This window comes from Silurus meridionalis, chromosome 13 (genome assembly GCF_014805685.1).
Source record: "Silurus meridionalis isolate SWU-2019-XX chromosome 13, ASM1480568v1, whole genome shotgun sequence".
Lineage (NCBI taxonomy): Eukaryota > Metazoa > Chordata > Actinopteri > Siluriformes > Siluridae > Silurus > Silurus meridionalis.
In genome coordinates, this window is record NC_060896.1 from 25,229,830 (window position 1) to 25,254,209 (window position 24,380).

At 33.8% G+C, this 24,380-nt stretch overlaps 2 protein-coding genes across 5 annotated transcripts; both read left to right on the forward strand.

The window, feature by feature from the left end:
- Positions 1 to 322: 322 nt before the first annotated feature.
- chrna3 (cholinergic receptor, nicotinic, alpha 3) lies at positions 323 to 10,071 on the forward strand. Its single transcript, XM_046865362.1, has 6 exons — positions 323 to 478; positions 888 to 1,027; positions 4,158 to 4,202; positions 6,994 to 7,103; positions 7,227 to 8,397; positions 9,593 to 10,071. Exons 1-6 carry the CDS (start codon positions 412 to 414, stop codon positions 9,719 to 9,721), a joined length of 1,662 nt encoding a protein of 553 aa, XP_046721318.1. The 5' UTR covers positions 323 to 411; the 3' UTR covers positions 9,722 to 10,071.
- Positions 10,072 to 12,787: 2,716 nt separating this feature from the next.
- Positions 12,788 to 16,750, forward strand: LOC124395838. 4 transcript variants are annotated; one of them, XM_046864714.1, is made up of 11 exons: positions 12,788 to 13,000; positions 13,105 to 13,137; positions 13,267 to 13,563; positions 13,671 to 13,979; positions 14,233 to 14,343; positions 14,525 to 14,543; positions 14,645 to 14,688; positions 14,815 to 14,842; positions 15,617 to 15,651; positions 15,760 to 15,788; positions 16,087 to 16,750. In XM_046864714.1, the coding sequence occupies exons 1-11, from the start codon at positions 12,937 to 12,939 to the stop codon at positions 16,102 to 16,104; spliced, it is 987 nt and encodes a 328-aa protein (XP_046720670.1). In that variant the 5' UTR covers positions 12,788 to 12,936; the 3' UTR covers positions 16,105 to 16,750. The 4 variants fall into 4 exon arrangements, with proteins under 4 accessions (XP_046720670.1, XP_046720667.1, XP_046720668.1 ...); XM_046864711.1 differs by having other exon boundaries at positions 16,358 to 16,750; XM_046864712.1 differs by having other exon boundaries at positions 14,233 to 14,331; positions 14,522 to 14,543; positions 16,358 to 16,750.
- The last annotated feature ends 7,630 nt before the right edge of the window (positions 16,751 to 24,380 follow it).

A 24,380-nucleotide genomic window follows, 5' to 3' on the forward strand; every position in this document is an offset into this window, starting at 1 on the left:
AAAATTATTATTTCAGGTTTTTTTCCAATTTTTTTTAAACTGCAATACATTATACAATAATGTATTTCTTATTTATTTTTTATTTTTATTGAAGTTCTTATTAGACTTACTAATTAGACACATTCAATCTAAATGAGCACACAAACAAGTCAATACCTTTATCAGAACACAAATCTGAAATTGCACAAGTCCACATTTTCTTCTCTGTCCATGATTACAAATGCACTCCCCTTTCTCTCTCTCTTTCTCTCACTCCTCCTTCCCCCTTTCCCTTTCCCCAACTCTCTCTCTCACTCTCTCTCTCTTTCTCTTTACTGCACATCCCACCGATGTCCTTCCTCCTTTCTCTCTCTCATCTCTTCTCAAAAAGATTCATGGATTAACCTACAAGGACTTGTTTGGGATTTCATCATGAACACTACGCTCTTCCTTGTCACCCCTGTGTGCTACTTTCTCCTTTTTAATATCCTTTTCCACAGTGAGTATGGGGATCGACACGCTTTCTATCAGAAATATCCACAAGGCTGTGCTACTTGTTGCTCAATATGATGAAAAATGTAAAAACTCTGTCAAAAATATGTTTGTCTATTAAATATTTTCATGCATACATGAGGCAGTTCTTGTTAGTTTGTCACTTAAATGTAGTAAAGAGTAAAAACCAGTGCTTGATTGTGAGCTTTCTGATTTAAAAAACATTTCTATGGTCTTGTAAATAACTATTGTGAATTACTGAAAGAGTGTTTGTTACATTCATTTGCTTTACACATAAACAGATTTGGCAAAATGGGGAACAAAGGAACAAATGTATTTCCCAGCAGTAGATTCTAAGAAACGTGTATTAAATCAACAGTAAAATGGCAAAAATGCAATTAAAAACCTTTTTGCAGGTGGAACGTGTTCTGAGGCTGAGCATCGACTCTTTTCTGGCATCTTTGCCAACTATAACCAGTACATCAGACCAGTTGAGAATGTCTCTGACCCAGTCATAGTCCAATTTGAAGTGTCCATGTCCCAGCTTGTGAAAGTGGTAAGTGCCTGATTAGGCAGATTTTTATTCAGATTTTTTTTTACATCCAGATTGTGAGACTGTAAGTGTGTTTTATAGCCTCATTTGCACGGTCATGGATTTAGTGAAGTGAACGGAAAGAGGCTGTCGCTAAAACGAATCATTCAGTGAAGACCTCATCTGGCAGAATGTGCTCATCAGGCTAAATAGAAACACAATCAGTGCTGACAACTATGTAAAATGGAAGCAAAATAATGAATTTAGTTATGTACATGTGATATATATATATATATATATATATTGGTGTGTGTGTGTGTGTGTGTGTGTGTGATGATCGATGTGCTCAGAGTGTTTAAGGTTTTCCTGTTCACCCACTCAAATAATTCTGAAATTAGTTTAATGGTTACAGATTCCGTCCCCAGACTGCATCATCGTTGCATTTTCCCTTAAATTATTCTGGCAGCTTTAATGTCTGAGTGCATGCTGTCAGTGTTCTCAATACTTTGGCTGGAAATCAGCGCATCTGACACAGTCAATGGGCGTGAGATTGAGCCATGGGAAGACAGGAAGGAATTTCCTCAGCTTTTCTCAGAGCTCATTTATTCTCTCACATCTCCATCAGGAAACTGGCTTTTATGGCCAATTCTCAACTGTCCTTTTGTGTCTGATATTCTGTTTATCTATAAATCTATTCATCTATCTGTCTGCCAATCAATGCATCAATCAAATTCATTTGTCACTGTGTGTGAGTTTGTTTATACTTAACTCCATTTCAGGCCAGCATCTAATTATTAAGAGTGTTAAGTATAAATATATTCTTTGAAAATGGCATTCAAACATCTCTGTACAGTACTTGTAGTCTTATGAGAAAGATAATCGGCTGTTTTTGCAAACTCGAGGTAAGAGCGAGTAAAAAACATGCCTTTGGTGAATTATTTGTGCTTAGCACACAGAATGTGGGTTTAAATGATGATGCAACGCTGGACACATCACAAACTATTTCCGTGAGCTAGTTAGGCGAAATGTCATGGCAGGCACTTTCTGATGAATGAGTATTATTATTTTTTTTTAATTCTTTACCGGGTTTGTATTTATTTTGTAAAATATGGTCAAATACAGTGAAGTATCTGTAACTACCCCATCATTAAACATAATGAATACAAGTCTATTTATATTCAATACTTCCTCTACTAGAAGCCTGATGTTTTCAACTGGACAAAGATGGAATGAAGACGTTTTCCCAAGAGGGTGTAGGAGTCAATGGTGTCGAAAGCACATTATAACTAACAATGATGCATTAAACCTTTGTTGCTTCCTATTGAACCAGACTGTTAGTTTGCATTTTAAAGTAAAATATTTAATTATAATAATTTAAAAAATCCTTTGTATAAACAATATAACAAATATAAATGAAAATTTCCCATGATTGAGGATTTTCGTGATGGCATGCATGTGTGAACAGATGGAAGTGTAAATAAGGGATACAGGGAAAGTAGCAGGGATTTATATTTTCCTCGATATGCATGTTTTTCTCTGACGTCGTCTTGTCTCAGATCTGAGCCATAGCCTCTCTATGGCAGCAGCGATCATGTGAAGCAGGCGTATTGCACAAACAACCCAAAGCTCCTGGTGTGCCGAGTTTAGTGCCTACAGGCAAAGAGGACTCAGGTGGTCTTCAGTTCTGCTCACTCCAACACGATCCAGACCATCTGTGAGATATGGAGAACACAACTCGTTCTTTTCAGACTGATGTCTGGAATCTGGCTGCTTATGGTAGCTTCTTTTTTCTTACCATTTTTGAGATGTACCAATCCCAAAACTGGTATCAGTGGGAGTAGTAGCTCAGTGGTTAAGGCTCTGAGTTACTGATCGCAAGGTCAGAGGGTTCAAGCACCGGCATCACCAAGCTGCCACTCTTGGGCCCTTGAGCAAGGCCCTTAACCCTCTGTGCTCCAGGGGAGCCGTATCATGGCTGACCCTGCGCTCTGACCCAAGCTTTTGAGCAAGCTGGGATATGTGATGAACGAATTTCACTGTGCTGTAATGTATATGTGACCAATAAAAGCTATTCTATTCTTCTATCAGTTTGTTTTCATGCTCTAATAATAACTTTACTCGCTGATAATATATTAAATAAGCATCTTGTTCAGTCTGTTGCTGTGCAAATGAGCTGAGAATAAAAAAACACTGATCTGGACATATTTTACATTTAATCCAATCAAAGCAGGCTGCTCTTGTAAACAAAAATATTCACCAGCAAAGAATAGTGAAAGAAGTGTAAAGAGAAACGGTTACACTTAGAACAGAGCACTGAAACACACTCACACACTTCTTTTCTGCTTACTCATCATGCTCGCTGATACTTACTCACACTCCATGAGCAAGGGTCCATATCCCTTGTAGTTTTTTTTTATTACAGATATCATTTATCATATAACATCTCAAACACATAACTGAGCTTGGGGATAGTGCAAATTGTTAGCAAACAATTTTGCTTTTGATTGCTGAATATTAAATGTATTAACCATTTATGCAGCAGCACCAATATTGTATAAGCATTAATGGTATTGTTCGATGCATTGGGTTTTGTCTTGGATAACAAATTGTCTTTTATTCCAGTGATTTAATGTAGATACAATTTTGATGTGCATGCTCTACATACCCTATATTAGTCACTATTATCTTTTTCATTGATGTGCTGATTTCATTCTCTAAAAGTGAAAAACTAAAATTGTTTTGAGAGGATTGTAAACCAGAGAAGTAAAATTAAATTTCGGGAAGGAAAGGAAGCAGATGAGAAGCAGAATTTGGCCCAGTCATAGCATAGACAGGTTTTGGGTAAAGCCCAGAGCATTTTGATAGATGATTCTCACCCTGTGTATGATGAGTTTCACCTCTTTCCTTCTAGCATTCGGTATAGAACTCCTATCAATAAAAGAAATAGGTTTAGACAATAATTATTATTTTTTATTTTAATTTAAGATAAATACCTCTTAGGAAAAACACAGAGTTGTTTGTACGGTGTATTTGAGTTGTCTTTTGTGATTTTCTTGTATGCTGAAACCAAATTGTTTTTTTTATTTTTTTTTTTAAATAAATAAAGATGAACTGAACTGATTTTTCTGAGAGCCTTTTCTTTCTGTTTCCACAGGATGAAGTTAACCAGATTATGGAGACAAATCTTTGGCTAAGACACGTAAGTCTTATAATTGTACAGCTGCTTATTGTATTGCATTTTGTTTTGTTTAGCATGTTAGCACACACAGAACATATGTAATGGATGACGCACAGTGAGAATCAGAGGTAGCAAAAGTACACACAACCTTCACTTCAGTACAGTAACGAAGTATTGGTATTGGTAGTAGAATGTCGAAAAGCACACTGGTACACGAATATATGTATCATGAGCAAAAGCATCTAATTTTATTTATATATATATATATATATATATATATATATATATATATATATATATATATATATATATATATATATATATATATATATATATATATATATATATATATATATATATATATATATATATATATATATATATAAGCTTTTTGCTAAAAGATGGCAAACAGGACATAGGTTAAAGTGCACATGGCACAAAGTCATTTGGATTGAAAGCACCAGCACATGTAAGCACCATATCGGATTAGATAATGTCTCATGTAAACAATCCACTGAATCTTTCAATGTGAATGATTTAAAAGAAAAGTGTAAACGTGGCTATTGTGCCATTCTTTAACAAATTAAAGATGTAATTGTTGGCAAACGGATGTGACCTCAGAGGAATTGAACAGACCTCGATTTACGTGGCATTACTGAAAACTAATAAACTCAGACATGGCTATCACACCACCACCAGCATGGAATATTTTGCTTTAAATTGGAAATAATTAAAAAAATAGTTTTAGGATCACCTTGTATCAACTTTAATTGGTTAAATATGGAGATCATGGAAGAAAGCTGAGTTGTAACTGTCCAAATGCTGAAAAGAGAATGCTTGTGTTTACTCTGTTTATTCCACGACTCATCCACACATCTAAACGTGGAAGCAATCTTGCTGGTTTTTCTTCCAAAATATTGGAATTCTAGGGCTCTAGGGAAAACATGTCTGCATGTCTGCATGTCTGAATGTCAAGTAGTACACCTTGACCGCTCATAAAACGGACCATAAAACAAGAAGACAGTGTGCTTTTATACAATGAAATGAAAGACAGTAAAACACAATCCCTCTTGTGATTCTGTAAACAAGAAACAAATGCTGATTGAACGAATGAACTAACGAACAAATGAATGCCATTATATTGCATTCAACTGAAAGGAAAGTAGGTTAGAGAGGATAAGGAAAGAGTAGCATGCAAATATTCTGTCGTCTGCCATCTTAGACTGCTAATCAATTAGAACCATTATAAACCATTTATCTTTATCTGTGTCTTATTATCTATTATCCTCTATTCAAGTACAGAGTCTGTCTGTCTGTCTGTCAACCCAAAGAGAGACAAAGAGGTCAAAGTCTGAGATATCACACAAAATAACTACAGAAGGACAAATGTGCTGTCCTGTCATTGATCCGTGTGTGCTGACTTATAATTAGTGTTGTACATGTGAGCCATAACCTTAAAACGACCTTCGGGTGCTGTAAGCAAAAGGAGTTCGATACTGATAAAACAAATGACTCCATAAACATCTTCTTGATATTTTAGCTTAACAGAACACGATATTACTGTAGCCTTATATTTATTAAATTTGGAAGACGCCCTTATCAAAAGCTACATACATTTATTTTATTCATACAACTCAGCAGCTTTAGGGTTAAGATCCTTGTTTAGAGGTCCAGAAGTGACAACTTGGTTTGACTCAAAATATTTGGACCCAAAGTTCAATGCCTTAACCACAGCTATGACCTTCTAAGACTTTTGTGTGACTGTGTGATCTAGATCATGTGTTACATGATTTTAATGTACAAAGTGGAGGTAAATAATAAAGTGAAACAAGAGTATATAAATAAGTGTATATGTTTTTGTCATATTTTGTATTTCATTAAAACTTTTCCAATTTAACAAATGTATCTTGCACCTCTATTGAAATGACCATATTCACCATAAAAAGGTCACAATATTAAATACATATAAATTCACCATATTCACCATGAATGAGACACAAAAATCATGCATTTAGCTACATAAAACATTAAGGAAAATTTTACCATTGCTGTCTCACTACGTATTCAGCTTTGACTGCATCTTACAATGGTTGCAGTTGTTTACGAATATTGATCAAATGAACTTCCTGTACATTAGTTGTATAAATGCACACTTTCCAGTCTATTCAAATCATTTAATTTATTTAATTAATGTTCCAGCTATAATTCAAATCACGGGTTTTATAAGTAATATACTACATCTAATGTGTTACTGTTTCTATTGTACCGACTTCCACAGGGGCCTGTATCAGTCTGTGGAATCGTAATCAATCAAACTTTGAATATTGCATTTATGTTCATACTGTATGTAATGTTTGAGGTCAGAGATGCACAAACTGGCCAAAGTTGGCTCATAGTGACCTTTGATTTGGTCCATCATGCTAAATATGAGCAGAGTAAAAAAAGGGGGGAACCGGACCAGGTTCATGTCCCTAACCCTAACCCTAACCCTAACCCTAGATATAAATGGAACCAGTGAAACTTTAATTTGAATATAATAATAATAATAATAATAAATTAATTAATAATAATAAATACATAATAATTCATTAATAATAATAAATAAAACAATACATTATTTTTGTTTATGATATTTTTGTTTATGATATACAAAACATAATTTAATACATTATTACACAAAAAGTGTGGGCACCTTTGACTTAGATCAAGTATCAGTTGTCATGAAGGGGGTAAGTACATTTTAAAGAAACCTTAGGAAACCCTCACCTGGAAAAGCAAAACTTAACAATTGTAATATTTGCATTTTCCACAGATATGGAATGACTACAAATTGAGGTGGAATCCCAAAGATTTTGGAGGTGTGGAGTTCATCCGTGTTCCTTCTAACAGGATCTGGAAGCCAGACATTGTGTTATATAACAAGTAATGTCAAAACAAGATTTTTTTTCTTTCTTTTGGGTAAAATTTTATATAATTCGAAGGCCATATCAAAGTTTTAAAGTTCAGAATGTTTTTGGTTGACCTGTATTTATTTCTGATCCACAGTGCAGTGGGAGACTTCCAGGTGGATGATAAAACCAAAGCTCTTCTTCGCTACAATGGAGATGTCACATGGATTCCTCCTGCCATTTTCAAAAGCTCATGCAAGATTGATGTCACCTACTTTCCCTTCGACTACCAGAACTGCACCATGAAGTTCGGCTCGTGGACTTACGACAAGGCCAAGATTGACTTGGTACTTATTGGTTCCACAATCAACCTGAAGGATTTCTGGGAGAGCGGAGAGTGGATGATTATTGATGCGCCAGGCTACAAGCATGACATTAAATACAACTGTTGCGAGGAGATCTACACGGATATTACTTACTCGCTCTACATCCGTCGTCTGCCCCTTTTCTACACCATTAACATGATCATCCCTTGCCTGCTCATCTCATTCTTAACTGTTCTCGTATTCTATCTTCCATCAGACTGTGGGGAAAAGGTGACACTTTGCATCTCAGTTCTCCTCTCCCTCACTGTCTTCCTCTTGGTCATCACTGAAACTATTCCTTCTACCTCTCTGGTAATTCCACTAATTGGTGAGTACCTCCTCTTCACCATGATCTTTGTCACACTTTCCATAGTCATCACCGTTTTTGTGCTTAATGTGCATTACCGAACACCTAAGACCCATTCCATGCCACGTTGGGTGCGTCATGTATTCCTTAGCCTCCTTCCCAGAATTATGTTCATGACCAGGCCTGAGCGAGGTCCAGGAAAGCACAAAAGTTTCAGAGCTTCTCATCGATCATGTTCTCTCCATCCTCCCAATACCTTTCCCCAACATATGAACAAGCAGCATGGCCTACCAGGAAGCCTTTCTCGGCGCACTCCGCTTTTGCTCAGTACCGAACTCAACACCCTGAGTGAAGCTGTTAAGGCGACCTCAAGTTTCTTATGCAGAGATGGGAGATGTACCTGCTGCATGAGGCAGCTCTCTACTAAACTACCCACAGATGGAACTGGAGTGGCAGGAGTGGGTACTTCGGGCGCAATTAGTGGAGCAGCCATAATAGTAGGAAGTGGAGCAGGAGGAAGCAGCCCTTGTTCGAGCTCTGATTCTTTGGATGGGGGACTTTTGACTCTCTGCACACTGTCACCAGAAGTTCAAGACGCTATCGAGAGCGTTAAGTACATTGCAGAGAATATGAAGCTGCAAAATGAAGCCAAAGAGGTAAGATGTTTTTTCATGCGTTTGATTGTCAAATAAAAGCAACCTCCAGTAGATTTATACACACATAAAGAGCTGATCCTAAAAACTTACACATTATTATTCAGGCTTAGGCCTACAACTAACAACGTAATGCATTTGAAGCATTTCAGAAGGTGTGTATTAGCTACTAATGTACTAACTCTGAATATAGTGTAAGCCTAGGAGAAGCACCAGGGATTTACAGTTTATCATCTATCTATCTATCTATCTATCTATCTATCTATCTATCTATCTATCTATCTATCTATCTATCTATCTATCTATCTATCTATCTACATAAGAGTAAAATAGTGATAAATCACATTATCTATATCTGTCTGTCTGTCTGTCTGTCTGTCTGTCTGTCTGTCTGTCTGTCTATCTATCTATCTATCTATCTATCTATCTATCTATCTATCTATCTACATAAGAGTAAAATAGTGCTAAATCACATTATCTATATCTACCTGTCTGTCTGTCTGTCTGTCTGTCTGTCTGTCTGTCTGTCTGTCTGTCTGTCTGTCTGTCTGTCTGTCTATCTATCTATCTATCTATCTATCTATCTATCTATCTATCTATCTACATGAAAGTAAAATAGTGATAAATCACATTATTTGGTGGACATTTGATTTTGTAACCTTAATTAATAGTAAAAGCCCTTCATTTCTGTGATCTTTACAACCAGCATTGGTCATAAAGCAATATGCTGCAAATATTCTAGAGTCCTGTTGGTTTTTTTAAACCCTTTTTTTTATTATTCATATCATCATCTTGATAATCTTATACCTTTACATCATATTACTTGAAACATCGAAGAAAGAAAAAAAAAACGATCTGGATCCCAGTCTCCATTTACTTCCTCTGATTTATCTTATGTGTCCTTTGAGAGGCGATAAACAAGAGTTTTATAGAGAAGCTGACAATTTACACAAATCATCCTAAAATATTTTCAATCCCCTTTCTGTTAATGTACTGTGATGAAAATCAGTTCGAATCGAATAAATAAAATCCAGTCATCCAGCAGAATTTGCTTCTTTAATATGAAAATCACACTTTACTTAATGCTTCTGTATCCATTTTGTGAGTGTGAGGATGAAATCCTCTTTGCTCTGCTGATCTCCCCATGCTGAGGAGATTTTTGTAATTCGTGTCTGCTGTTTCGCTTCACCTGTTCAAGGTCCAGGATGACTGGAAATACGTGGCCATGGTGATTGACAGAATCTTCTTGTGGGTGTTTATCCTGGTGTGCATTCTGGGAACTGCAGGACTCTTTTTACAGCCCCTTCTCATGGGAGAAGATATGTGATTCTCCATGATCTTCTTAAACAGACTTGAGATACCGTGGAGGGTGTGGAGGGTGTGGAGGGTGTGTTTGACTTTATAAACATTAAACCAAGGACATCCAGAGCACTCAGTAGTCCTTGTATAGTAGCTTCCTATTTTTATTTTTATTTTTTGAGAAGACTTCCAAGAAGTGAGTAAAAAGAAAACAACATTTTTCAACTAATTTCTTAAGCACCTAAAGATCATTAGATCTAAAATTTCACAAAGAATTGTGGTTCCAGAGTTTTTTATGTAGTACATTGTATTGTTAAATGTCATAATGTCATGAATGACTGGATTTTCATGCTTGTTTAAAAATAAAATAAATAAAAGTATTTCACTTATAACACTAGCAAAAGTGTTGTCATAAGAAATACACTGACGCTATCAGCAGAGCTCTATCCAAAATCTGTCACTTTTTTGTCCAGGTTTTGTGGACACTGCCATCTAGTGGTTGTATAAGGCTTTATCAACTCAGAGAACCTACCTACAATGCATTATTAGATTTATATATATATATATATATATATATATATATATATATATATATATATATATATATATATATATATATATATATATATATATACTGTGTATATATAAATATATAATCTCATATTGGGTTATATTTTTTAAAGATTCAACTCTATTTCTGCACAAAAAATAGTAAAGGTCCTAACAATCTATAAAGATGCAATCGGTATAATATAATATTTGACTTTTGGTATCGCCAATAATAATAATAATAAAAATAAAAAAGGTTTTAGATTTTATAGTAAAAGATAGGTTGTGGTTTTGTCTCATTCATTTTAAGAAAGAGAAAAGAAAGCTGGTGAAGGTGTGATTATATGTAGCTAGTATAAAGTAAGTCATAAGAGGAACTGACTTATTTCATTAATGTGCCACATTCAGTGCAACTACAAGCACAATTTATTTGCACTTTTATTTTTTTAAATAAATGCTTGGAATTTGTTTGAAGATCCAGGAGCTATAAAAGAACTCCAAAAGGAAGAAGACGCTTCAGGATGTGCTGTTTTAGGGGGAAAAATAAATACATAAAAGAAAATAAATGATGACAGCAACAACAACAACAACAACAACAACAACAACAACAGCAACAGCAACAACAACAACAACAACAATAATAATAATTAGTAAAAGTAGTATTGTTGTTGGTGGTCATGCATTTATTTATTTATTTATTTACATGAAACATGCTTAATATTGTGTAAGGAAAAGCATTTAAGGGTTTGCTGTTATAGGAAAATAATAATAATAATAATAATAACAATAATTATTATATAAATACTATTCATTTGTTTTATATATATATATATATATATATATATATATATATATATATATATATATATATATATATATATATATATATATATAATTTTTTATTATTATTATTATTATTCTAAAAAATTCTGCTTTCAAGATATTAATCATGTAAATATAATGTACACTTGCTTTATGGTATCTTAGGCTTATGTTTTATAACAGGCTTTGTCACACATGCTTGTAACTGCATTTGTGAACTACATACATAAGAAGTTATCATATATTACTGTTATGTAATGCCTGGAGAGCCTGATGCAGATGCTGGATTAAAACCAGTTTGGCCAAACAATCCAAGATGGCAGGCATTAATATAAACGTAGAGCAGGCCACGGTCAGGAATCAGCAAACAATACACAAGAGCGAGAAACAAGAAACAGAAACAGAAAGAGAAATGTAAAGAAAAGGGAAATGGGAAACATGAAATGAGAAATGAGAAACAAAATGGTTTGGTAAATGACAGTGAGCTACTTGATGACAGTGACAGTGAGCTACTATAAACTGGATTTGGACACAAAGAGGTATTAAAACACAAACAAATGAACACGGAAGTAAGAACCAATGATGAGACGGGGTGAAGTCATTACTGATCTGAGTTAATGAGTATATACTATACACTTAGACACTAGATTTATAACATGTTATAATAATAATAATGATTAAAAAAAAAGCATTGGGATGCCTGACTTTTCCAACCATGTGTGTTTTTCCCACCGAAACTCTCACAACAAAGTTGGAAGCATAAAATTAGATATGGAATCGTTCGATTTCAGCAAACCCGTTCCAGTATGACAGTGCCCCTGTGCACAAAGCGAGCACAAACAGAGTGCTGTATGGTTTATATGGTTTGAAATGAAAGAGCAAATGAGGACTAAAATGGAACGGGATGTAAAACTGTATACTGTAATGATTTATCATCTTAGTGAAGTGTTACACATAAGAGGAAGCCTTCGCTTTTGATTCTGGTTTCATCCTCACGTCATTCTATCAAGTTGTTAGTCCCCGTTCTCACCTCTGAGCTTTTCAATAGGGACCTAAAACTACATGTGGTTTGATATCCTAAAAACCTTTTTTTAAAGCAATGTCGATTAGGGAAAGCAAACAAATAAAACAAACAGAAAAGAATGTAACAGAAATGAACAGTTTATCGTGATGTGGATTGTAAACCGTTTCAAATGAAATGTTCTACTTGAAGGAAGCGAGACTCCAAAACAGCCATGAGCTAGCAAAGGTTTTGTGGTGCACCACATGGGAGTGGAATAAAAGCGAGAACGCGTGCAGCAGGCAGGCCCTCTTTCACTCTTTCACTCATTCACATTTATGAAGACATTGAAGTGTAGTCATTGTGTGGAATTATATTTAGGCTTTTGACAGACATTGTGATAATTCTGAATGACAAATAACTAATAAACAGAATACAAGCAAATTGGACGAATTTCTAATAAGGCAAAAATAAACAAAATTACTGGTAATGTTAAGTTAAAATAATATTTACTCTGGCCACACACACACACACACACACACACACACACACACACACACACACACACACACACACACACACACACACATATATATATATATAAAACCCTTTATAAATGAATCCAGTTGAAAGTCATTTTCTTAGGTTTCTACAAAATAAATAAGGGGTACGTTGAGGCTTAAAATTTGATATATACATTAAAACAAACACACTTGTATGTACTCTATGAACATAAAAATTGAGAAAATGATATAATCGACAACCCATATAACACTGCTTGCTCGTGTCTCTCGTATGTCAGAAACCTAAGTTTTACTTTGCACTCAGAGCGTAATTACCGTTACCCCGTTGTGAACACACAGTGACTTGTAATGAAAGAGAGAACTAAACACATCCCACGCTTAAGCTCTACAATGCTTCACTTCAGTATGTTAAGTAAGTAACTTTTATATCTACTGCAGGAAAATGATCATACATTTTTGAGATTATTAAAGAAATGTCAAAAGTAATAGTTTTCCTGATATTTAATTTGATTTTAGTGATCTTGGTGGCTTGGCTGTTTCAGGCTCGAGGTATGGATTCATTTATGGGGTAGTAAAATACTTTAGCATTAGTATAACACTAACTGTATATCATTTATATATATATATATATATAAGCACATATTTGCAGTTAGAACTCATTCTATTTTTCTTTTAAAGGTAAAGAAATCTATCCAGCCAAGATTTTTGCAAACAAAAACAGAGACATATTGGAGTTTACATGCAGCACGTATGGGCTTAAGGATGGATTTCAGAATCATAGTACTTTCCATATTTACCTCTGCAGAAATGGATTTGGTATAGATACAAAAATTAGTTTTCAGGACGCGACATTTTTTATAGACGAAAAAAAAAAGGACAACGCAGGAAACTACAGTTGTGTCTTTTCGGTGGATAGATATAGCTATAAGGAAGTAAGAGGACACGGTCTCAATTCTATTTTCATTACTGTGAACGGTAAGATTTAAGATTTTATTACTGAAAAATATGATCATTTAGGAGTAAAGTCTCCTAATAAAAGGCAAATATTGACCTTAACTCATTATGTCATTCCTCACATCAAGATTCTTTCACCCCGGCGGAGATAATCTTGCCCGAGACGAGTGTAAAAGCAGGAAGTGATGTTGAAATCCAGTGCACTTCTTTAAAATTACCTGAGAGGAACCAGAAAGGCAACATTTATGCTTTTTTGGATAAGAACGGTACTGTAATTCAGGTGAACATTTGGGACACAGTGAAGAACGAGGTCAGGTTTACTCTAAAAGAAGTCACAACACAAGATGCTGGGACATACATCTGCTTTGTGATGTCAGAGCCGTGCCCTTTTCCTGAAAAAGTGCACGGTGTCAATGAAGTCGATCTTCATGTTACAGGTAAGACGCAAAAGGAAACAATAAGTTGATGAAATAATAATAATACACACCCTTTTTAAGACAATCATTCCACTAATTATATGTTTATTAGTAGTAATTTTGAATACTACTACTGAATACAAAGTGTGTGTGTGTGTGTGTGTGTGTGTGTGTGTGTGTGTGTGTGTGTATATATATATATATATATATATATATATATATATATATATATATATATATATATATATTTATTTATATATTTATTTATTTCCAGAACACTCATATAAAACTGTAATGATTACTATTGGTGGGTTTTCTCTGCTGCTGCTGATTATTTTGTGTCTTGGACTTTTGGGACTGTTTCAAAAGCAAGGTCAGTTACAAGGTCATTATTAACACTACACGCTGAGGTGAGAATGCTCGTAAACTTTCATTAAAATCACATTAATTTATTTTCATAATATAATATAATATCATATCATATCATATAATATCATATAATATCATATCATATCATATAATATAATAATTAATACACCTTTGTTATACACTGTTTTCTTCAGTAGATTGCTTCCAAAGTGAAAGGTTTGTTTATTTTTGTTTGTCTTACTAATAATTTTCTATTTAATTGAAAAAATTGCAAATGTATCAATATTAACATTTCCACTGACATTTCTGTGAACCAGAACTGCTGAACATAGGAATGACATGAACACAGAGATGGCCCAAGGTATAATTGTTTTCCTCTTTTTCCATATATAAAATACATATATATAAATTCTATATATTTTATTTATATCTGCTACTAATAGAAATAAAGCTTTGTCTAGAAATGATCTTTTTTTTTTTTTACTAGTAACAGGTGAAATGCAGAATGAGCTCAGGTAAAGTGGTTTTATTTATTTATTCTTGATCTCAGTTGTTATGCCTAAAGAGATAAGAAGACTAAGCAAAAGTTGATTTGCTGTGGGTCAGCTAGCGGTCAAACGATGCATGTTTATCACATAATGTCCCTACTCTCGCTTACGTCTGGCTGGCTAACGATAACAGGGTTGAAATTCAAGGTTGAAGCTCTTCATCAAACCATAGGACAGTGTGTCAGTCAGCTAAAAGTGTTCTTTGAATAGAGCTTAGCATCCTGAAGGTCCTTTTAGAAAAGTGTGATAAAACTTGACAACATGCATTTTGATGTGGCTGCATTTTTCCATTAATAATTAATAATAGTAATTTACTGTGCAAGGTCCCCTGGTGGTCTAGTGGTTAAGACACAGCGCTCCCACCGCTGCGACCCGGGTTCGATTCCCGATCAGGGTACCATCCCCAGCCACTCTCAGTGCCGGTCCCAAGCCCGGATAAATTGGGGAGGGTTGCGTTACGAAGGGCATCCAGCTTAAAACATGTGTCAAATCAAACGTGCGGAGGATATGCTGTGGCGACCCCTAACAGGAGAAGCCGAAAGAAAGTTTAATAGTAATTTACTGTGCAAAAAACAATCCATTGTAAACAACTGTATCCACATTTCACACTTTGAGTAAGAATGTATAGCTGAAAAAAATCTTTTAAATGGTTACTCCTTTAGTGTTCTACATTTGCAAGTTTCTAAGATTGTATACTTACAGTTGTGTTTTTTCGCCTAAATTTATTTTCATGCATTTCAGCTTTGGTTCAGAATGGGATGATACCTCAGACTCAGGTGAGTGTACGCTACAGTGAGCTTTATAATGACATTTTTGAAATGTTGTGCATGACTATCACTTGTAGAGAGATCATATCATTTATCACATTTTTGCTTTTATCCCAGTTCTTGGTTCACACGAACGTGTTTATCAGGTAAGCTTGTATAAGTACCTGCTAGTTTTAAGCAATTAGGTGAGATATTATATCAAAATAATAATAATAGGATGTTCTAGATCGAGTGCTATTTCAGAAAAAAAACAAAATTCAGTGATTTCTGTGATAATTACAACTTGAATTTCAAAGACTTGTAGAATCCATGACAGAGCTGCTCTGGTCCAGCACCTTCCTTCAATTTGCTCACTGTGTATATGCCATTGAAAAAAAATAGCATGGTACAAAAATATTTTATAATGTTATGTGCATTTCTTATTCAGTTTTCATATTTTTTTAGGTGTGTGTGGAGCCATAGGAAAATCAGAAGTATGGCTGGAGCGATAGACCAGAAGCTCCATAATCTCTAGTACTAATAAAATGCTGGTTTCCAAAAGATCCAACATTTTTTTGTATTATAACCCACATCTGTCCCAATGATACCATTGATAAGAATAAAAAAAAAAAAATTACACAAAATTTGTATAATGATCACCGGATATTAATTATAAATAATGTTTTTGTATTTTGGAATCTTTTAACACATCCCACTGTGCTTTATGTTATGACAGAATTATCCCAGACAGCTAATTCAAACTGCACAATGCTACCAGTCCTGAATTATGTTGGAATGACAAGATAATCCTGCTGTGAATAATTCACCATCCAGAGACATAAACCCAATTTTTAGAATGTAATCTAACTCTACCTCTACAGTTCAGAGTGGACTGCATTCATCTTACACTTACACAAATATTATACTGTATTAGTATTACAATAGAATAATTTGTTTTTTTGTTACAATGTTAGAAATTTGTTTTCAACCAAAGATTACACTTTTAACAAACTGTAAAAGTCTTAAAGGTTTTTAGTTTTTCCTTTTTGGCAACCGTTTAGAAGTATTTTGCCTATTTCACTTGCTAACGTTTTTTATATATCCTGGATTATGTCTTTGGCATATTGTATTTGCTGATAGTTATTTTTTTAAATAAAAAATGTCTGGTATTTATATCCATGTCTCTATGTTTTTTTATTTTTTATTACTACTAAAATATGAGCTAAAAATACAGCCACTGTCAGGAAACTTCATTTATTTTCTTCAGGTTTTCTTTTTTTTTACGACAAACATGCCATACCATACACCACCATGGTTTCATGTTTTTTTTACACTTACACCATGACCTTGGAAAAACAGAGCCTTTAAGTCAAGTCAAGTCAAGTTTATTTCTCTTGTGCTTTTCACAACAGTCATGGTTTCAAAGCAGCTTTACAGAATTTAACAGTTAAGGTGAATGGTGTGTATTTATTCCTGATGAGCAGCCATGGTGACTGTGGCGAGGAAAAACTCCCTTAGATGTTATGAGAAAGAAACCTTGAGAGGAACCAGACTCAAAAGGGGAACCCATCCTCATTTGGGTGACATCAAGAGTGTGATTATAAATCTTTAAACACTGGAGAGTGAGAACTAACATGAGCACTGGAGTGTAAGATTATGAGTAATGTTCTTTCTACAGTCTTATACAGTCTTTTGTGTAATACATAATACCTTTAATACATACAGTACAGACCAAAAGTTTGGACACACCTTCTCATTCAAAGAGTTTTCTTTATTTTCATGACTATGAAAATTGTAGATTCACACTGAAGGCATCAACACTATGAATTAACACATGTGGAATTATATATGGAATTATATACATAACAAAAAAGTGTGAAACAACTGAAAAATGTCATATTCTTGGTTCTTCAAAGTAGCCACCTTTTGCTTTGATTACTGCTTTGCACACTCTTGGCATTCTCTTGATGAGCTTTAAGAGGTAGTCACCTGAAATGGTCTTCCAACAGTCTTGAAGGAGTTCCCCGAGAGATGCTTGGCACTTGTTGGCCCTTTTGCCTTCACTCTGCGGTCCAGCTCACCCCTAAACCATCTCGATTGGGTTCAGGTCCGGTGACTGTGGAGGCCAGGTCATCTGGCGCAGCACCCCATCACTCTCCTTCTTGGTCAAATAGCCCTTGATGCCTTCAGTGTGACTCTACAATTTTCATAGTCATGAAAATAAAGAAAACTCTTTGAATGAGAAGGTGTGTCCAAACTTTTGGTCTGTACTGTATATAGCCACTATATTATGGACATAGTATGCATACACAGTTTTGCCATGTGGCCTCAATGATCCCCCACCACAGATAATACAAGAAGAAATAAGTTAGGTCTATCTACATACTTTTTGCATTTGTGAAGGAAGCAATTTACAGTAGTAGATTATAGTAGTATAGTAGTATAGTAGTAGATATATAAATGTGTATATAGATAGATAGATAGATAGATAGATAGATAGATAGATAGACAGACAGACAGACAGACAGACAGACAGACAGACAGACAGACAGACAGACAGACAGACAGACAGACAGATAGATAGATAGATAGATAGATAGATAGATAGATAGATAGATAGATAGGATTAATTTCATCTTTATTACCTAAGATTGTTATTATTATAAGACAATTCAGGATTAAACCCTGTAAATAAATGCCCAATATATAAATATTATTTTACTTTAATTCAGGATTTTATCAACTGCTTTCCCTCACTTTTATATTATTTTGTGCCGGTGAAGACAAGTGTACAAACAGCAACTGTTGTTGACTTTCATTGTATCACCCGAGAGGAACCAGAAAAGCAACTTTTACACCCATCTGTACTACAACAGCACTGTAATTTATGAATATATGAGGAAAAGACTGAGTGCATCAGTGTCACATTATGTGTAAGATACAGCGTAAACCAAAATATCAATAGCTGACAGCTTCCAATGTAGATATTTTTGGATCATGGTGTTTAACCTGTACATGAAGAAAAGTCTGTGTGTTTCAGTTAAGCGTTGTTTAGCACGAGCTAAAAATTATACACAGGCTCTACATACACTGCTCATTACAGAAATATACAGTGCATAAAATTATGAAGGCTTTTTGAACCAAGGATTAACTCAAAATGAAGGAATGCTTTTCTACTGTATGAGTCACTCTGTTTATTTACTGTAATTAAGCTTATTGATGTCAAGCAAATGTGAAGTGATTTAATTGCTGTGTACATTTTCCAATATACAAATGTTTGTTTAGTACTTAAATTAGCTATCCTTAATAAATATTCACACTTATCACATCATTTCAGTTGATGTCATACAAACAACACAGTTTGTTGTAGCTAATAAAGAGCTCAGTTCTGGCACTATTTGCTACACTAAAAGTGATTTCTCAAAAAATGCGGTCGTTATGGACCTTTGTTGATAAAATCCAACTTTTTTATAAACATTTCTGAAACACGGAAATGTGAAGAGTTGTGTGCTGCTGCTTTCCAATACTTAACACTGGGCTGGGTACAGTACGGCCAATAACGTTTCACCCAACACTCATACACACTGTACAGCAACACAACACTTTGCTCGGATAAATAATGGACGTATGGAGCAATATAATCTGTAAGTAACCATTTCAATGTTGTCTATTTTCTATTAGAAGTGAAAAATTATGTATTTATTAATTCAATTACGATTGGAAATTTGTTTAACAAGAATTTTCTCATCTCTTTTTTGCCCCTATGAAGACGTTTTTTTAATGATTGCATCATCTGTATCTCGATTTAAAGGTATTGCCATTTTCTTTGCCAGATGATGGCCATTTTAAATGAGCCTTGGCCCAGAGAAAACACCTGCGCTTTTGAATCATGTTTAGATAAGGCTTCTTTTTTGACCTATAGAGTTTTAGCCAGGTAACAGCGAATGGCACGGTGGATTGTGTTCACTGACAATGTTTTCTGGAAGTATTCCTGAGCCCATATTGTGATTTCCATTACAGTAGCATTCCTGTATGTGATGCAGTGCCGTCGAAGGGCCCGAAGATCACGGGCATCCAGTATGGTTCTCCGGCCTTGACCCTTACGCACAGAGATTGTTCCAGATTCTCTGAATTTTTGGATGATATTATGCAGTGTAGATGATGATAACTTCAAACTCTTTGCAATTTGTCTCTGAGAAACTCCTTTTTGATATTGCTCCACTATTTTTCGTCGCAGCATTGGAGAAACTGGTGATCCTCTGCCCATCTTGACTTCTGAGAGACACTGCTACACTGAGAGGCTCTTTTTATACCCAGTCATGTTGCCAATTGACCTAATAAGTTGCACATTGTTCCTCCAGCTGTTCCTTACATGTACATTTAACTTTTCCGGCCTCTTATTGCTACCTGTCCCAACTTTTTTGGAATGTGTAGCTCTCATGAAATCCAAAATGAGCCAATATTTGGCATGACATTTAAAAATGTCTCACTTTCAACATTTGATATTGTATCTATATTCTATTGTATATAAAATATAAGCTTATGAGATTTGTAAATGATTGCATTCCTTTTTTATTCACAATTTGTACATTGTCCAAACTTTTTTGAAATCGGGTTTGTACATTTATATGTATTTTTAAATATTCAATTGTTATGAAGGAAATGTTTGTATAATTGTTGGTTCCAATGTAAATTAAATATAATTTACTACTGAAACACTTGTTTGTTTCACAGAAATCAAAGTCAAATTTGTTTCATTTATAAGAAATAAAGAATTCTACTTTTGCACACTAAAATGGCTAGCTTTAATAGATCAAAAATTTAAACCCAGTGTGCAAAAAGAAAACATGTACGTACTTTGTTTTGTAAAAAAGTATATATTGTATATATATATTCAGTATATACTGTATATATCACTGAACTCAAAAAAATATTTAATAGGGTTACTGTATGCTCTGTAATTTAATATGCACAACATTAACCTTTCATAAGATGGACGGCGTGACAGCCCGCTATACCTTCCGACAACATTTTATTCCTCTTTGTCAAGGTACCATAACACACTGATTATAGGTTTCCACCCATACTATATGCCTCATAACGTTACTGCATAGAACCGAATACTACACTGTAGTTCATAAAAACTGTAGTTGATAAAAAAAAAAACACATGGAGACTCTTTTCTCCTTTGGAAGCAACAAGTTATTAAGAGTTAATTGCTGCTGCTGTCCAATAGTGAACAATGGGCTGGTTATAGTACAGTCAACAAAATTTTTTTACCACACACACACACACACACACACACACACACACACACACACACACACACACACACACACACACACGCACACAAGATGATCTACATAGCTCTTTGAAAATGAACGTGTGCGGCACTATCTGTAAGTAAACCTCCAATGTGCTTTAATTTTTGTTTAAAATGTAAACTTTATTTAGTTATTAATTTATTTATTTTGCCTTTTTTTCTTGAAAGATGTGTGTTTGATGATCGCATCATCTGTATCTCTATCAGAAGGTATGCCATTTATTTTTCTTCACACCGATTACATGAAGCAAGTGTTTTACAAAGTTATAAAAAGTTTTGACCAATGACATTTCTTATCTAAATAGATGATCTTAAGTTAAATGTTATAAAGTGTCTTAATTTTATTATTTTTTGCTTGCATTATTTGGTTCAATATGTAATTATTTGGAGGTTTATCCAGCACAAATATCTGGACCCTTCACAGCAAATGTTGGTGAAACTATAATGTTCAAAGGCAGCACTGACATTCAGAGCGCAACTAAAATAGTTCACATATATTTGTGTAAAAATGGAGTTGGACAGAGATTAAAACCACTTGAAAATAAGAACGAGCACAACTACACTTTGAGAAATATATCAGTACAGGACTCTGGTATTTACAGTTGTGTGTACTCATTTGCAAAATATCCTCCAAAGAATATTACATGGTCAGAGATGACTTCAATCAATCTCCAAGTCACTGGCAAGTAATTTATCCATATTTCTCAGAAACCTTGAATCATGAATTTAATCTGTACTTTGAATCAACTTTGCTTTTTTGTAAAATAGTGTGTCTCAAAGACATTATAAGTTAATTTGGATTAAAATGAGTGAATAATCAATATTTATTTATATATCATATTCTTCCATTATATCAGTTTGCCTAAGGCTCTGGATTCATATTTATTTAAATCAAAATGCAGAACAGTTATCCAATTAATATAATGCAAATATTAACATCTAATAATTACAATTTGTAATAAAATGTAATAATAAATGTTTTTTTATGAAAAATAAAAAGAAGAGAATAACTTTACTCCATTGCCAAAGCACTGTTCATACACAAATATTTCTTAATAAAATATTACTTCTTTATCTTATTTTGAATAACAAGAATTTGGGTTTAATTATTTAGTTACAAATGAAGGTACACATTATTTATTTATTTCATTTTATATCAATAGGATGAGATAAACACCTACCTGATGAATTATTAAAAATGTTTTTTTTTTATATATAAATTTTACAATAGTAATTGCTAAATAATATCCAATAAATATAAATATTACTATCATAGTTGAATGGTAGCAGTTTGATATAAGTTTTATAATCAATTGATGAAATATTGGATATCTGACATTTCAGACACAATGTAATCAGATATTTGTTCATTTTACATCAATGAATAATAGTTCCCATGGAAACCACAGCTGGATAGTGCAGATTAGTAATGCTTTTGCTGTTATACTAAACATCACAATTCTAGAAACACTGCTTATTTATTGAACTAAAGGACATGAACTAGTGCTTGTATAAAGTGTAGAACATTATTGTATAAAGTATATTTTAAAAAGTGTACAAAATCTTATCTATCTGATGAACTGAATCTATTTATTTCCGGTCAACAGATAATACTTTGGAAATTATTCCACCACAAATTTTCGGACCCTTCACAGCAAAAGCTGGGGACAATTTAACATTAAAGTGCATGATCCCTAACATTCAGAGTTCATATAAAGAAGTTCACGTGTATTTGTGTAAAAATGGTGTTGGGGAGAAAATAGAACTACTTGGAAATAAAGAAGAGCACACCTTCATTTTAAGCAATATTTCAGTACAGGACAGGAGTATTCTCATTTACAAAATATTCTGCAATGAACATTACAGGATCAAGGGCAAACTTAATCCATGTCCAAGTCACTGGTAAGTGATTTTAGGTAATCCAATTAAAGCCAATTAGTTTTATCTTATAAATACGTGGAAGTGTTAAGATTGTTCATTAGAATCATGTACTTTTATTTTATCTTTTGTTTGTGCCATTTTTTTTACGTTCATATATAAAAGTTCCTGCATTAAAGAAGCATAATGATCTTGTTCCAAGGTGTTACTACAGTAACTGTAAATAAGAAGATTCAGCGAGACTCACACTGGGAGAAAAATTTAATATTCAAGTAATATGCTCTGTGGGTGTGGTCAGTTTTGCGTTCTGCATTGTTTTTTTTACATCAAGACAAAGTCAGCTTCTTCTCAAAGCGAAATGAAATAATACTTCTGACTTTGCAAAAAGGATCTTGCTTTGTTTTTTAAAACAACTGTGGACCTTCATGTAAATTCAATAGGATTCACATGTAAACTTTAAAAAAGAAAAAAAAGAAAAAAAAGGAATCATAATATCTTTATAATTTGTTTATTATTTGAAAACACTTCTGAATGTTAAATGTACTTTTAAATATGTTTAAATCGTATTTTTCTGAATAACTATACGTTCATATTTATGTAAAATAAAACTTTGTGACCATTGGAATGCATGCATATATATATATATATATATATATATATGCAAGTGTTTTTTAATTGTGAAGAGACAAACAGTAAAATATACACTTTTACACATTCAAATGGCTGGTTTTATTATGTTAACAGGTGTACAATAAAGAAAACATCTCCTTGTTAAAAAAGTATAGTTTTGCATTACTGAATCCTATAAACTGGGTCACACTGGTCAATGGTTCCATCATGAGCTCAGGTTACAGTTTATGTAGAGTTTTTGTTTTGAGCTTGGTTATCTCAAACTCTAATATGGTTTCGGTTACAGCATACTGAAGTACATCTACATTAAAAAAACACCAATTAAGTACCTATGTACAGTTATTATGTTCTTGTGAGGTCAGAAAACATATATCCTGCTAAAAGCTATTCTGTCAAAAACAGAAAAGTAGGTGCCATTAGGATACATTTATTGGAGATGTTGTTACAATGGCCGATATATGAAATAAAAAAGATATTTGTGTAGTAATCAATTATCAAATATCTGAAAATAATCATAATGATGATGAAACTTTTATTTAAATTAAATTACTGTGAATTATATAATTAATGATTTAACAATGTTGTCGTTACTTCATCCTATGATTTTTTAGGAATAAATCTTGTTAATGGTACCCAAATATGCATTTACATTGACTTTCATTTAAGATTTGATCAAATGCTTTCCCTCATGATCAAATTCTTAAATCTTTAGATAGGGACAACTATATAGAAAACAGGAACTCAGGTTGAATTCGTAAGCGATCAAATTACACCCATGTGCAAAAGAACTGCATTACAGTTTACATATATATTCGGGACATAATGGAAAATTTTGAAAAGCTTTACTCTAAAGAAGTCACAAGATACTGGAAGACGCATCTGTTTGTCAGAAAAACTGCATAAGGTAAATAAATTCGACCTTCACATG